Source organism: Pan troglodytes, chromosome 18 (genome assembly GCF_028858775.2).
Source record: "Pan troglodytes isolate AG18354 chromosome 18, NHGRI_mPanTro3-v2.0_pri, whole genome shotgun sequence".
Lineage (NCBI taxonomy): Eukaryota > Metazoa > Chordata > Mammalia > Primates > Hominidae > Pan > Pan troglodytes.
This window is the reverse complement of record NC_072416.2, coordinates 56,547,788-56,562,786: the sequence shown is the minus strand read 5'-3', so window position 1 is coordinate 56,562,786 and position 14,999 is coordinate 56,547,788. Positions and strand designations below refer to the sequence as shown.

Here is a 14,999-nt window from a genome sequence, read left to right as displayed (position 1 = left end):
GAACGTGACTCTAAGAGGAAATATACAGACAATTTATTTAGGTAAATGAAGAGGGTTTCTTTTTAAAATATGAATTACGTAGACTCTTGAGACATAAGCACTGCCTTTGAACCTGATGTGTCTTGTTTGTAGCTTCACGGGCCAAGCAACAGTGCTAGAGCATAACGACTTGTTATAACTGGGGCTCTTCAGCTCTCAACTGAACTGCTCTTTTAAAAACAAGGTACATTTAAGTTACTCCCTGACATCAACCACCCCCTTCTCTCTGGGAGCAACATATTGCGCTTCTATTTTCAGATGCATTGAATGGCAGATTGGGTTTTAAGGAAAGAAAGAGGCTAAAAGTTAGTGATTCAGTGGCTACTTCCCTATAAAAGGCATTTGCTTGTCATTTTCTATAGCCATGAAGGTATGAAGTAGTGCCACACACTTAAGCCTGGAAGTGCAGTTATTAGATATTTTAAAAATGCATATTTGGGTGAATAGCATACCTTGTTTTTGTTTTCAAAATTGGAGCTGATCTTCCCCCACCTCAAAAATCCCCAAATTTCGACTAAATTTATTTTGGGAGATTCGTTTCTAATTTCTAATACTTTTATTTATGTTGAAACTTACTTAAATTTAGCTTGATTGTTTTAAAGTGGCTTATTGGAATTTGTGAGGATTTATTAATATAATAACTGTCCCATGTCACTACTAAATGTTTAGTTTAGGGCAGTTCATCTTAAGTGTTCATTAGATTTTGTAGCCCTTTTTATGGCTCTGTTATAGGTTGAGCATCCTTAATCTGTAAATCCAAAATGCTCCAAAATCAAACTTTTGGAGCACTGACATGACACGCCACAAGTAGAAAATTCCATACCTGATCCGATGCTACGTGTTGAGTCAAAACATAGTCATAATTTTGTTTCATGCAAAAAATTCTTTTAAAAAAACTGTATAAAATTACATTCTGGTTATGTGTATATAGGTATATGTGAAACAAGTGAATTTCATGTTTTGACATGGGTCCCATCCCCATGATGGGATTGTTATGATATCTGGTTATGTATATGCAAATATTCTAAAATCCAAAATTGAAAACTTTTCTGGTTCCAAGTATTTTCAATAAGGGATACTCAACCTGTACTTTGTCAAAGGCAAACTCTTTAAACCTATTCTGTATGTGACACAGTAAGAAAAGTGACTGACACACTTGATAACTGGGATTTAAGTATCATTGTGATTGAGTGGGTGTAATAGTTTGCTTTTTAAGAGTATGAAGAGCTGTTGTTAAAGATTGCTTTACATGTGTCTGCCTTTCCTCGAAGTATGTTTAATACATTTTTATAATGTTTTTCTTTAGATTGACCCTCTTGCTGGAATGACATCTCTTAGTATAGGTGGTTCAGCTGCCCCTCACACCCAGAGTATGCAGGGTTTTCCTCCAAATTTGGGTTCTGCATTCAGTACCCCTCAGTCACCAGCAAAAGCATTTCCACCCCTTTCAACCCCCAATCAGACCACTGCATTCAGTGGTATTGGAGGACTTTCATCACAGCTTCCAGGTAAGGGGGAGGCAAATGAGAGCATGGATTATTCATAAGTTTGCCTTAGTTATGCCTTAGTGTTTGGTAAGGGGTTTGGAGTCACTGTGATAAGGAAAGCTGCTTAAATGAAATTGTGAAAGCTACTTCAGTATCCAAAGTTGGGAAAAGAAAAACAGATTATATTCAATTCAGTCTAATTGGAGGAAAGAATTAGGATATTTGTAGTTGTAAAGTTAGTTGAATTATTTAGTAAGGATTTTTTTATTAACAAATGATAGTATAAGTGGTAACATGTATGTGCATCACATTCTAAAGGGCTTAGATAAAAAACTCACAGCTTTATGAATTCAGGTTGGTATAATAAAGGTAGAAACTATTGTACATATCAGGTTCAGGCATATGTTCTGCCTGCCTTATTGCATTTCACCAACCTTGAAAATGATAGGACATCCCAAAAACATTTTAAGGTTTTTTTTTGTTTGTTTGTTTTTTGGGTAGTGGGGGACGGGGTTTCGCTCTTGTTGCCCAGGCTGGAGTGCAGTGGTGCGATCTTGGCTCACTGCAACCTCCGCCTCCCAGGTTCAAGCGATTCTCCTGCCTCAGCCTCCCGAGTAGCTGGGATTACAGGTGCCCGCCACCATGCCATGCTAATTTTTTGTATTTTTAGTAGAGACAGGGTTTCACCATGTTGGCCAGGCTGATCTCGAATTCCCGACCTCAGGTGATCCACCCACCTTGGCCCCCCAAAGTGCTGGGATTACAGGCATGAGCCACCGCGCTTGGCCACATTTTCAGTTTTTTTCCCAGATATTGTTCCATGTAACTTTACATTGAAATAAAAGCTATATTTTGTTGTTGTTGTTGTGGTTGTTTGTACCTACATCTTCTTAGCCCCTTGTACCTTTTATGTTGACACTGTAAGTTTGGGCACTAAAACCTAAGGACTTCCATGTTGTCATTGACTCTAATCTAGTTAGCGTTGCTACTGTATGCTTCTAGCTTTGATTAATTCATTTAAATAAACGTCACTGAACTTATTAAGGCCTTCCTAGCAAAGCTCTAATTATTGTAAGATTCCTTTTGTCAGAGTTGAGAGGAATAAAGAAGTTTTGAGACTCATGGTAACTTTAGAAGATAGTATCATGAAATTATTTGATTTGAATCATTGAGAAAAGCCAGCCGGCTCCTTATTTTAACTGCCTTGGGTATAGGAGTATGTGCTTTGAGAATGTATACATTAATTTTTTGCACATTATCAAGAATATAAATAATTCCAGATGCTAAAGAAATTTGGGGATTATCCGTTACTGCCTAGTTTGTAGGCTCTGTAAAATAGAATAGATGTAATGAGGGAATTAACAAAGACTCTGACTTTTAAAGTAAGAGTTACTATGACTTTATTTTAAAAGTCTGTCTTATTAATATATCTGAGATGTGAATAAAATCAAGAATATGAATAATGATAGGATTTGTGGCTGCCTTCGTTCTCTCTAGTAGGTGGTCTTGGCACAGGCAGCCTGACTGGTATAGGAACTGGTGCTCTTGGACTCCCTGCAGTGAATAACGACCCTTTTGTACAGAGGAAACTGGGCACCTCTGGACTGAATCAGCCTACATTCCAGCAGAGTAAGATGAAACCTTGTAAGTGGTAGTGTTGTCTGTGATTGTGAAGTGTGACTGATAAAAATGTTTAGTTGTATGTCTCATCTGTGTTAGTAGGGCCATGTGTTGATGTGCCTCCTAGACCAATGGGAATAAATTCACAAATTTGAATTATTAAAAGTTAGAGGTATCACTCCTTCCCAGAACAAAGTCGTGGTTAATAAGAGGCTGCATCCTGAGGGTGTTTATCCTAAAAGTAAGAAGTAGGTATGATAAAGAGAAATTAATATGTGGTAGATATACGAATGTAACTCTTGAACTTAACCTAAACATGTGTTGAGTTTTTTTTAAAGCAAGTCAGGAGTGACAAGGACAATTTCAGATTTCTGTTTCCAATTTTTGTTTTACCTCCTTAGTAATTTTTTATGCTAACTAAACTCATAGAAGTCATCTTTATAAATCCATAGGTATAATTGACTGAAGTCCTTGTCATTGGGACTGCATAGTCATGACACGAGGTTGAAAGTATTCCAGCTGACTTGATAACGTTAGTGTGAAAGGCTTGTCTGAATGTTATGTTTTGTAGCATGCTTTGTGTTTACATCAGTCTTTCATGCACATGCATGATAATTCTTATATGTTAAATGTGATTTTTATTATAAAGTGATAAAGATTTGTTAACCTAATGAGGTTGTATTAAGGGTAAGTGCGTTATGAGTTTGAACCAAGTTGACTTTTGTGTTAATAAGTCCTGATGAAGATAATACTAATGTAGAATTATGGAAGGCACTTTGTTAAGGATCTTTTATGTCTACCCTAGCACACATTAATACTGAAACTTGACCGCTTAATACCTTTTCCAGTTTTTTTATATTTCCCTTAAAGTTAGAGCTATAATAGTCTCTGGCTGGCTGTGTTTTATGGGGAAGTGGAGGAAGGGCTTAAATGCCCACTGATTCCTTTTTTGTTTCCAACAGCGGACTTGTCTCAGGTGTGGCCAGAGGCAAACCAGCACTTTAGTAAAGAGATAGATGATGAAGCAAACAGCTATTTCCAGCGAATATATAATCATCCACCACATCCAACCATGTCTGTTGATGAGGTGAGTGTCTAGGATGATCTAGTTATTTATTGTTTAGGCCAGTCTTAAATAAATGTCCTTTTCAATGTTTTTAGAAATCCAGCTCAAAGTGCCCTGATACAGCGGTTTGTGTTTTGAAACCTTAATATTTGTCTCAAGCTCTTTTGGTAAATGTTCTACTTAATAGTCTTTTGTTAAGCATATTTGAGAAAGGCTCTTAGTAATTGTTTCCTTTATGTGTGCGTTGTTTTTGTCTTGCTTTTCCAGGTATTAGAAATGCTGCAGAGATTTAAAGACTCTACTATAAAGAGGGAACGAGAAGTATTTAACTGTATGCTAAGGAACTTGTTTGAAGAATACCGTTTTTTTCCCCAGTATCCTGATAAAGAGTTACATATAACCGCCTGCCTATTTGGTGGTATAATTGAGAAAGGACTGGTCACTTACATGGCACTAGGTCTGGCTCTACGATATGTTCTTGAAGCCTTACGCAAGCCTTTTGGATCCAAAATGTATTATTTCGGGATTGCTGCACTAGATAGATTTAAAAACAGGTAAGTGGATAGGTTTCCTGTGAAGGATCTCTTCCCTGACCCCGCAGACAGGGTCTTAACTCTCACCCAGGCTGGAGTGCAGTGGCGCAATCTCGGCTCACTGCAGCCTTGACCTTGCGGGCTCAAGTGATTCTCCCACTTCAGCCTCCTGAGTAGCTGGGACCACAGGTGCATACCACCATTCCCAGCCTTTTGTAATTTTTGTACAGACAGGGTTTCACCATGGTCTCAAACTCCCACCTTGGCCTCTGAAAGTGCTGGGATTATTGGTGTGAGCCACTGTGCCTGGCCTGAAGCTTTTTTTTTTTTTTTTTTTTTTTTTTTTTGAGATGGAGTCTTGCTCTGTCCCCCAGGCTAGAGTGCAGTGGCGCAATCTGGGCCCACTGCAACTTCCGCCTCCTGAGTTCAAGCGATTCTCCTGCCTCAGCCTCTCAAGTAGCTGGGATTACAGACGCGTGCCACTGCACCCAGCTAATTTTTGTATTTTTAGTAGAGACAGGGTTCCACCATGTTGGCCAGGCTGGTCTTGAACTCCTGACCTCGGGTGATCCACCCACCTCGGCCTCCCAGAGTGCTGGGATTATAGGTGTGAGCCACTGGGCCCAGCCAAAGCCTCTCTTTTTTAATATAAGTGGTAGGAAAACTAAAATGAGAACAGAGGTTTTTTGGTTGGTTATTTATGAGGTATACTTCGTACAGTAGAAGTCTTCCCTTTAGGTGTATAGTTCTTTGAATTTTGACAAATTTATACAGTTGTGTAACTACCACCACAATCAAGATACAGAATATTTTGGAACTCCTGGCCTCAAGTGATCTTCCTGCCTCCCACAGTGATGGGATTATAGGCATAAAGTACCATGCCCGGCTGATGCAGAATATTTTCATTATCTCCCAAGAGGTTTCCTTGTTCCCCTTTGTAGTTAGTCCCCTTCCCTGACTTCCAATCTCTGATAATCTCTAAAGTTTTTCTAGAATGCCATTTACACAGAGTCATACAAATATGTAGTTTTTTGAGACTTACGTTACTACGTTTCAGTAGTCTGTTTTTTTTTTTTTTTTACAGCTGTGTAGTATTCTACTATATGAGTTGACTACAAATTATTTTTCCATTCGTATGTTGGTGAAAATTTGAATTGTTTCAGAGAAGTGGCTCGTTTTAATCTATTTTAAGTAAAATATAGCCTTTAAAAATCAGAGGTAGTGTATTTTCTGATGTAAATCCTGTGAAAATCATAAGTATTTTCTCCTTCTATTTTTGTTTTCTTCACTTTGACATTTTCTTCAAATAAGTTATTCATAGGTAAGATGGAAAAAAATGACCTAGATTAGCATTTGGACAAAAACATTTTGTTAGTGATGCTTCTGTTCTGACATGAAATGATGGTAGAATGATTTTGTTGGCAGATTGAAGGACTATCCCCAGTATTGTCAGCATTTGGCTTCTATCAGTCACTTTATGCAATTTCCACATCATTTACAGGAGGTAAGTGCCCTCTGTACCTAAAACCCAAATAGCTATGTAGTATTTGGAGGGTTTAATATTTTGGCTTTTTTTTGTAGACTTGATAGTAATGGCATTAAGATTTCTTAATGATTGGCATGATATAGGTACACATATCTTTTGTTGAGGTTGCTCATTTTGTGGCCTTACAAGAGAACATGAAAAAATAATCATTCTTGGATTATCTTTTCTAAGTAGCAGGCTTACTTCAAAAACTTTTTACTCATTCTTTTAACCTGATAATGCAGTTGAAGAATAAACAGTTTTACTAAGAGAATCTTTATCTTGGATAAAGTACAGACACCCTGCCTGATGCTAAAAGGGAATTGGAGTGGGAATCTTGTGTATAAAAATCTGAAATTTTTGAGTTAATATGAGCCAAAACTGTTACACATAAGACTTAGATCATGTTTATTAAAAATACAGGCTTCTTACCACCTCGTTAGATTCTTTTGAGGTGTGGTTTTTTTTTCTTTTTTTTTTGGGAGGGGGAGATGGAATCTTGCTCTGTTGCCCAGGCTAGAGTGAGGCAATCTTGGTTCACTGCAACATTGTCCTCCTGGGTTCAAGTGATTCTCCCACCTCAGCTTCCTGAGTAGCTGCGATTACAGGCACCTGCCATCATGCCTGGCTAATTTTTGTATTTTTGTAGAGACGAGGTTTCAACATGTTGGCCAGGCTGGTCTTGAACTCCTGACCTCAGGTGATCCGCCCACCTCCGCCCTGCAAAGTGCTGGGATTACAGGTGTGAGCCACTGTGCCCGCCTGAGATGCTTATTTAAAAGGAGTCAGTCCCTGGGAAAATAGACGTAAGGAATATACATTTTAAAAACCATTTTGTATGATTGTTATTATTACTGAAATTTGAGAAGCATTGTTTCAGTGACTGATTTTAGGTTAATTGGTAAGCATTATCTATACCTTTGTCTTGGTTTTGGTCAACATCAGTTTATATAGAACAGGAAAGTTGGTTAATTGACTTTATTTTTAACATGCAGTAGGCAACTTCATAAGATCTTATTTTAAGGAATCAGGAAGATCAGAATTTGAACCTACTTGATATTCTGTATTTTAATTTAGTTCAGTGTTCTCTACCTCATCCTTCTAGGTTTATTAGGAGGGCAGGGTTATTGTAATGACTTAATCTCTGGGAATGTGGAGTATATTCATTCAAGTGAGTGGATTGAGACAAATTAAGAGACAGGAATATGGAGCTTGAAAGACTTGGAGAAAGAGTGAGATGGCAGGGGAGTGATCACTCAAAACTAGTCCCTAGCACCCACTGTAGCAAGATAGCCAGAGAGAGAGAGAGATCATCACTTTCTGTACTTTATCAGCATAAAGGGCTATACTTTCTTCTGAGACTCTCTTTCCTACTTGAGAAATGTCCCTCTAAAAATAAAACTGTTGCATACATAATTGGTAGGTTTAGTTCTGCTAGGTAAGGACTGTTGAAATAGCTTCAGGATCCTTATCTCATCACTCTAAATTGTGGGGATGGGCTATGTAAAGTGAGTTTTTTTTTTTTTTCGTAATAACAGCTTTATTGTGATAATAACTCATACTACCATGGTTTTTGTTTTGTTTTTTAAGGCCTTTGGTTTCTCATTGCTGCCTAATTAGAAAACAGATGAGTTTCCTGTATGAATTATTAAGACTTTTAAAGTTTGCGTTTTTAAAGAAGTTTAAAGGCATTTATATGCAGGTATCTGGGGCTGCTTCTTTAGAAGTTGTTTTGCTGTAGTTCTCTCATAAATACTAAGATTTTATCGCTGAAGGAGTTCATGGAATCTACTTATGTATTAGTGCCAGGGTATGGGGCAAAGAGTATGTGAGCTAGATGAACCAAAAGAGCACTCAGACATGTTTTTTACCCTCTCAGAAAAGAGGGACATATAATCCAGACTTAGCAATTAAGGTTAACTCTTTTTCCTCTCCCTACCCTTTTAGTATATTGAGTATGGACAGCAGTCTAGAGATCCTCCTGTGAAAATGCAAGGCTCTATCACAACCCCTGGAAGTATTGCACTGGCTCAGGCCCAGGCTCAGGCCCAGGTTCCAGCAAAAGCTCCTCTTGCTGGTCAAGTTAGCACTATGGTAACCACCTCAACAACCACCACTGTTGCTAAAACGGTTACGGTCACCAGGCCAACTGGAGTCAGCTTTAAGAAAGATGTGCCAGTAAGTAATCTATCTTTTTTCTCTTCCAGGATTTATGATTATATTGTAATAATCAGTGGTGAACATGTATTAGAATTTTATCATAACACATGCCTACTAAAAAAGATATAAAAGACTGACATTTCTTCCTTTGTATCTCCCATCCTTATATTTCCCAGAGGCAAACATATTAATAGTTCACTATTCTTGCCCACATTTCTAATACACAATCATACCATGTGTATTTTTTAACACTAAATCTGTATACATTATTGGATTTTTTTCAGGGAAGCATTTCAACTTATTTGCCTTATGTACTTTATTTTTTTTTTTAGCCTTCTATTAATACTACAAATATAGATACGTTGCTTGTGGCCACAGATCAAACTGAGAGAATTGTGGAGCCCCCAGAAAATATCCAGGAGAAAATTGCTTTTATTTTCAATAATCTCTCACAGTCAAATATGACACAAAAGGTGAGCATGCTGTCATAGTTTATAAATGCCTTCTTTTTTCCTTAATGGACTAAAGGATGTATAGTTGGCCCTTTTACATACTCACTTTAAAGGTAGAGGTAATAAACTCAAAGGGAATATGTATATTTAACTAGTGGTTTTGGTAGACATTAAATAGTACCAGTTTTTAAGGTTTTGTTTTGCAGCAAGTTATAAGCTTTTTGAAATAAGCTTAATGTTCTCATGATGATAGAAAGTTTCATTTGTACTAGTCATTAGTCATAACTCATTTTCTCCCAGAGACTATTCAGAGTATTTATTACAACCTAATAACTGAGGCAAACTTTGTGAAAAGCATAAAGAATGCATGCTACTTGCCCCTCAGATTACATGGTAAGACAGTCTAGTTGACCCTTGAGCAACATGGGCGTTAGGGTTGCCAATCCTGTATGTAGCCAAATCCTGTTATAACTTTTTACTCTCCCAGAACTTAACTGTTAACAGCCTACTGTTTTTTCTGCCATGCAGAAGCCTTACTGTGATAAAACAAATAGTTGATTAACACCTATCTTATATGCATATAATACTGTATTCTTAGAATAAAATAAACTAGAAAAAGGAATAAAATAAACTAGAAAAACTATGAAGGAAAATTATAAGGAAGAAAAGATATATTTACCATCTGTTAAGTGGAAATGGATTATCATACAGGTCTTTATCTTTATATTTAATAGGCTGAGGAGGAGAAGAGGAGGTCTTGGTGTCTCCGAGGTAGTGGAGGTATTAATAGAAGAAAATCTACATTTAATTTTACTCTATGTAGTTCAATTCCTTGTTCAAGGGTCAACTAACTGTACTTGGAAACGCCAGAGTTAGCTAAGGATTCCTGTAGATGGAAATTTAGGAAAACATAGTTCTGGAATTTTCCCCATTCTTGGTTACACTGTAGGTCTGTTAATGGCAGCTTATAGATTAGTAATTTATGTGGAGATGGGGTACTACATGTTTTATAATTTTAAAGCTGAAAATAACCATAGATGTTTCAGTCCCAATCACGTATGGGTTGAGTTGTGATTGACTATGGAATTGAGCATACTTTTCTTCATAGCATCTATCTGGTGTGAAGGAAAGTCATTCTTTAGCATCTAGTTAGTTTTGCAAGGAGCCATGTGCTGTATAGTATGGTTCATAGAAACCAAGTGTTATTTTATCATAGTGTAATTCTGTGCTTCCCATGTCGTATTGACTGGCTAGGTTGAAGAGCTAAAGGAAACGGTGAAAGAAGAATTTATGCCTTGGGTTTCACAGTATCTGGTTATGAAGAGAGTCAGTATTGAGCCAAACTTTCATAGCCTGTATTCAAACTTCCTTGACACGCTGAAGAATCCTGAATTTAACAAGATGGTTCTGAATGAGACCTACAGAAACATTAAAGTAAGAGTTGGTTCTTATATTTTCTTTAATTATTGCTTTGAATTTGGAAATATTTGATTATATAGGTAGGATTTTTGCTATTTTTCCATATATATTGTCAATATTAGGTACCTCTGGAAATTGCTGTAGATTTTGTTTCGTATATGGAACTAAATTTTATGCAGAACTTAAATTTATAGGCATACCCTGTGCCTTTTCTTTGAAAGTAACCACTATTATGAATTGTTTTTGTCATGCCATGCATGATTTTAGAACTTTACCACTGTTATACATAAGCAGCATAGTATTGGTTAGCATATTCTGTATGGTGTCGCCCTCTGTACATCCTTTTCTTTTTTTTTTCACTTGCTTTTTTTTCTCCCCTGGATATTATTCATGATAATGATAATGCTCTTTGCTGTAGCCCCCTTTTTTTTTTTTTTCAATTTTTTTGAGATGTGGTCTCACTCTGTTGCTTAGGCTGGAGTGCAGTGGCACGATCTCGGCTCACTGCAGCCTCCACCTCCCAGGTTCAAGCAATTCTCTTACTTCAGCCTCCCGAGTAGCTGGGATTATAGGTGTACCGCCATGCCCAGCTAATTTTTGTATTTTTAGTAGAGACGGGGTTTAATCATATTGGCCAGGCTGGTCCCGAACTCCTGACCTTAGGTGATCCACCCTCCTCGGCCTCCCAAAGTTCTGGGATTACAGGCCTGAGCCACTGTGCCCGGCCAGTCCTCTTTTTTAAAAAACAGAAAAATATAGTCTTGTAGAAAACCATTGTATGTGTTTGTATTGCTGCTGGGCATTTGTGTTGTTAATCACTTAAACTATTGTAAACAATACTGTCCTGAATGTTTTCATTTGTATCTTGTAGTATTCAAGTGCAAGATATCTTTAGACTCTAAATCTGTTTGTGGAATAGCTGTTGTCTAGGAGTCTGTGCAGTTTAAGGTCAAATTCTACTGAGCTGAGGCTTATTCAACAAAATTCAAGTATTTTAATTTCTAAACCATCATTTATTTCTTAGGAGGAAAAACTTCTAGAACCAGCATACAGCTGTGGTCATTCTTTGCTCAATAACTTGGGTCATTGGCTTAGGAGCCAGCACTATATTTAAACCTGTGGATGGGAATATTCCCCATTCTTGGTTACGCTGTAGTGCAAAAGAATTCCTGGCTCTCTGTTGCACAGCTGACTTGTGCCATTCTGCTGTTGCTGTATAGAGTTAAGGAACATGGCTCTATTTCGTTTTTATTATCTGATAGCAAGGGTGGTTGGGATACATAAGTTTCCACATACTCTGTAGCAAAGTTTCAAGACCATGTTTTTTAAACAGAAGTTTAAATATAGCCCTAAGTCAAGAGGTACCACAGAGTAGATGGGTATATACACGTGTGCATACCTGCAGCCAAAACACTCTCCTATGTTAGTTCTGCCCCCCTTAGAAAAACAGTAACCGGAGAATCAGTTAAATGGTTTGGGTTTTTTAGAAATTTGAAAAGAAGTATATAAACAGTATTATACTATATCTCAGAAAGTTATCTTGGTTGGCTGCAGAGATTTGTTAATGACCTGGATATACTGAAGATTGCAATAGGAGGCTAATTTGATTATATTCCTTTGTATGCTTGCTGCCTTTAAGGACTTAAGCATGGCTATCATCCTCATTTAAATTAATTTAGCACTTCAAAACAGCTTTGTAGTTAGGTCTCTGCTTTAAACCTAGCTAAGGTTTTCAGAGTTGAAAATACTTTTCTAGGGGAGGATAGCTGGCACATAACTTTGTGTTCTTTTTGAATTTTGTGCAATGTGTTTGTAACTATTTTGAAAAAATAAAATGTAAAGACTTCTTAAAGGTAAAAATAGCACTGTTGAATCATAAACACAGCAAAATGATATTGAGAATGATATACAGAGTAATTCTACTTTGGGGCCTGTTCTTAGAAATGATGACTTGTCTTTAGGATAGGATAATGGAATTCTCAAATACAACTGAGTTTTCTTTCATAAGCTCATTCTCATATCTTTCTTAATCTTACACTATTTCAGGTGCTCCTGACCTCTGATAAAGCTGCAGCCAATTTCTCAGATCGTTCTTTGCTGAAGAACTTGGGACATTGGCTAGGAATGATCACATTAGCTAAAAACAAACCCATCTTACACACTGTGAGTTTCATCTAAATGTGTAAATATTGAGAATCTTCAGCACATTATGATTACAAGTATTGGCTGTTTGGAGCTATTTAATGATTATTGGGGTTTTGTAAGATTTTGGCCCACGTTTTGAGTTGTTAACCCCTTTTTGTAAGGCAAGGACTAGACATTATGTTGATTCCTGTTTTGGGGATAAGCTTGGCAAAATACTTTTCTTTGGTTTTGTTATACCATTTTGGGGGGTATATTCCCTGCTTTTGAAAGTATTTATCTTATTCTAGGACTTGGATGTGAAATCATTGCTGCTAGAGGCTTATGTTAAAGGACAACAAGAATTGCTCTATGTAGTGCCCTTTGTTGCCAAAGTCTTAGAATCTAGCATTCGTAGTGTGGTGAGTAGATTTTAATATTTTATTTATGACTAATTTCTAAGCATTGCTTTGTTTTAGCACGAGGTCAAGAGATTATATTCTTAGTTCTTGTGAGGTAAAGCTAGTTAAGTCTGTTTTCCTCTATGGCACTTGGATTTCCAATTTGAGAGGCTGGGTGAAATAGGAAAGATTGTAATGGTTGGCTTTGGTTTTTGGTTTTTTGTTTTGTTTTGTTTTTGAAATGTGATATAGGTGAGAAGGCTAGGGGTTTTGTTATGGCTACAGAGGTATAAGTGTTTATGTTTAACTATTTTTGGTTATTTTTTAATCCTTGTTTTTTGTTTTTTTATTTGTTTGACTCCCCCCTACTCCCTTATGTTGTATTGAATTGTTTTAAATAATCCAAATTAAAGGGCACATTTTGGGCCAGCTTAACATAATAGCTTTTCTTTAGGTTTTTAGGCCACCAAACCCTTGGACAATGGCAATTATGAATGTATTAGCTGAGCTACATCAGGAGCATGACTTAAAGGTAATTTACTGCTTCCTTGTCCTCTGGAACATTCTTTACCTTCACATTATTAAAACTTACAGTGAAGGCAGGGTATTTTGGGGCAAGTACTATAATAACTGAAAGTAGAGTATATTATGAGTAAAACTAAAGTTTTCTTTTAAAAATTCTAATCCAACTCTGGAACTGTGCAGTTAAACTTGAAGTTTGAAATCGAGGTTCTCTGCAAGAACCTTGCATTAGACATCAATGAGCTAAAACCTGGAAACCTCCTAAAGGATAAAGATCGCCTGAAGAATTTAGATGAGCAACTCTCTGCTCCAAAGAAAGATGTCAAGCAGCCAGAAGAACTCCCTCCCATCACAACCACAAGTAAGTGTGCTAATTAGTCAAGGAAGGCTTCTGTTAGCTAGGATACTATCTTAAATGGTACTTGTCCATGTATATAGCAAACTATAATTTCCCACATAATGTAGTGGTGAAACTTTGTATACGTTTTGGTGAGCCTTCTAATTATCAAGCAAAAGTAATGACTAGGCCTTGTGTTACCATCTTAGATTCCATCCTGACAGTTCATGCATATTATTAACTAAATGTGATTTAATCAGTTGCCTCTCATACCCCAGCTAGGCCAGGTTATCTCCTTTGTTGTGTGAAGTCCCAGAAATAACTGCATACTATGATGGCCTGTTAACCCCTCAAATCTGGGTATGGCCAGACCTGCTAGATCTGCCAAGGGAATGGACTGTTTTATCTACATGAAGAAGATGGGAGAAGGGTACGGGAGTGTTGAATGATTGGGAGTTGTGGTTAGAATAAATTGAGCTTTTCTTTCTTTCTCAGTCCTCAGTAGCTGAGAATCCCCAGATAAACCTAGGAACAGGCTAGGTTGAAAACATACATTTATAATATAGACTAAGTTTATAGGACTTGGGCCTGACAATATGGCATGGCTGCTCAGTTGATTTCTGTGCTGTGGGGCACTGCCACTGACATAGTTTAACATACTTCGTGTATATCTCTGTTATAACAACAGAATTTCCCTTTCAGGGTGGGAAAAATAGGACCTGCTACATCCTTCCCTCCTCTCCCAATTTAATTCGTTTAATTAGATAATGACCACTTAATGATATTAAGCTAATTTTATAATAAAGTCAACAAATGTACTTTTTAAATCTCTTTTTATTACTTGACATTTAGCAACTTCTACTACACCAGCTACCAACACCACTTGTACAGCCACGGTTCCACCACAGCCACAGTACAGCTACCACGACATCAATGTCTATTCCCTTGCGGGCTTGGCACCACATATTACTCTAAATCCAACAGTAAGTAAACACTGCTCCATTCTCCCAGCTTCTAGTTTGTGATAAGGTAAATTTTGTTTGGTCACCTTTTCTTCAGCTCTTTGCCCTTCCCTCTGGATTCCTAGGTTGTAGAGTTTGTCAGAGAGGATGGAGATCTAGAACTGCTGTGTAGTTCAGTTGGGATTGTTCTTCTTCCCTTAAGAGATAGAGTGACTAGATGTTAGTTATATTGGTTCCTCATATCCAAACCCATGAGACTAAAATTTAGCTAGCAATAAAATCACAATCTCCAGGAATTCCTTACACAGAGTAAAAGATGCTTAATGTATATCATAGCTTTTTATTTTCTTTATCT

General features: G+C 37.2%; 1 protein-coding gene and 2 non-coding genes across 31 annotated transcripts in view; all 3 read left to right on the top strand.

The window, feature by feature from the left end:
* The window catches only part of CNOT1 (CCR4-NOT transcription complex subunit 1), a 110,344-nt gene that overhangs the window by 70,269 nt on the left and 25,076 nt on the right, over nt 1-14,999 (top strand). For 15 of the 29 annotated variants that reach the window (XM_511007.7, XM_009430906.5, XM_063797196.1 and 12 more), the window contains 13 exons: nt 1,346-1,547; nt 3,024-3,170; nt 4,109-4,233; nt 4,480-4,766; nt 6,171-6,249; nt 8,218-8,448; nt 8,763-8,903; nt 10,137-10,316; nt 12,348-12,464; nt 12,734-12,844; nt 13,278-13,355; nt 13,529-13,706; nt 14,535-14,665. In XM_511007.7, coding sequence (XP_511007.2) covers nt 1,346-1,547; nt 3,024-3,170; nt 4,109-4,233; nt 4,480-4,766; nt 6,171-6,249; nt 8,218-8,448; nt 8,763-8,903; nt 10,137-10,316; nt 12,348-12,464; nt 12,734-12,844; nt 13,278-13,355; nt 13,529-13,706; nt 14,535-14,665 — 2,007 coding nt within the window. The remainder of the gene's footprint in view (nt 1-1,345; nt 1,548-3,023; nt 3,171-4,108; nt 4,234-4,479; nt 4,767-6,170; nt 6,250-8,217; nt 8,449-8,762; nt 8,904-10,136; nt 10,317-12,347; nt 12,465-12,733; nt 12,845-13,277; nt 13,356-13,528; nt 13,707-14,534; nt 14,666-14,999) is intronic. The other 14 variants (XM_009430912.4, XM_009430910.5, XM_063797198.1 and 11 more) reach the window with 3 other exon arrangements.
* On the top strand, nt 96-231 carry LOC112205944 (small nucleolar RNA SNORA50). Its single transcript, XR_002940080.1, has one exon. It is a non-coding gene; the product is annotated as a small nucleolar RNA SNORA50 (small nucleolar RNA).
* Nucleotides 11,402-11,536, top strand: LOC112205943 (small nucleolar RNA SNORA46). Its single transcript, XR_002940079.1, has one exon. It is a non-coding gene; the product is annotated as a small nucleolar RNA SNORA46 (small nucleolar RNA).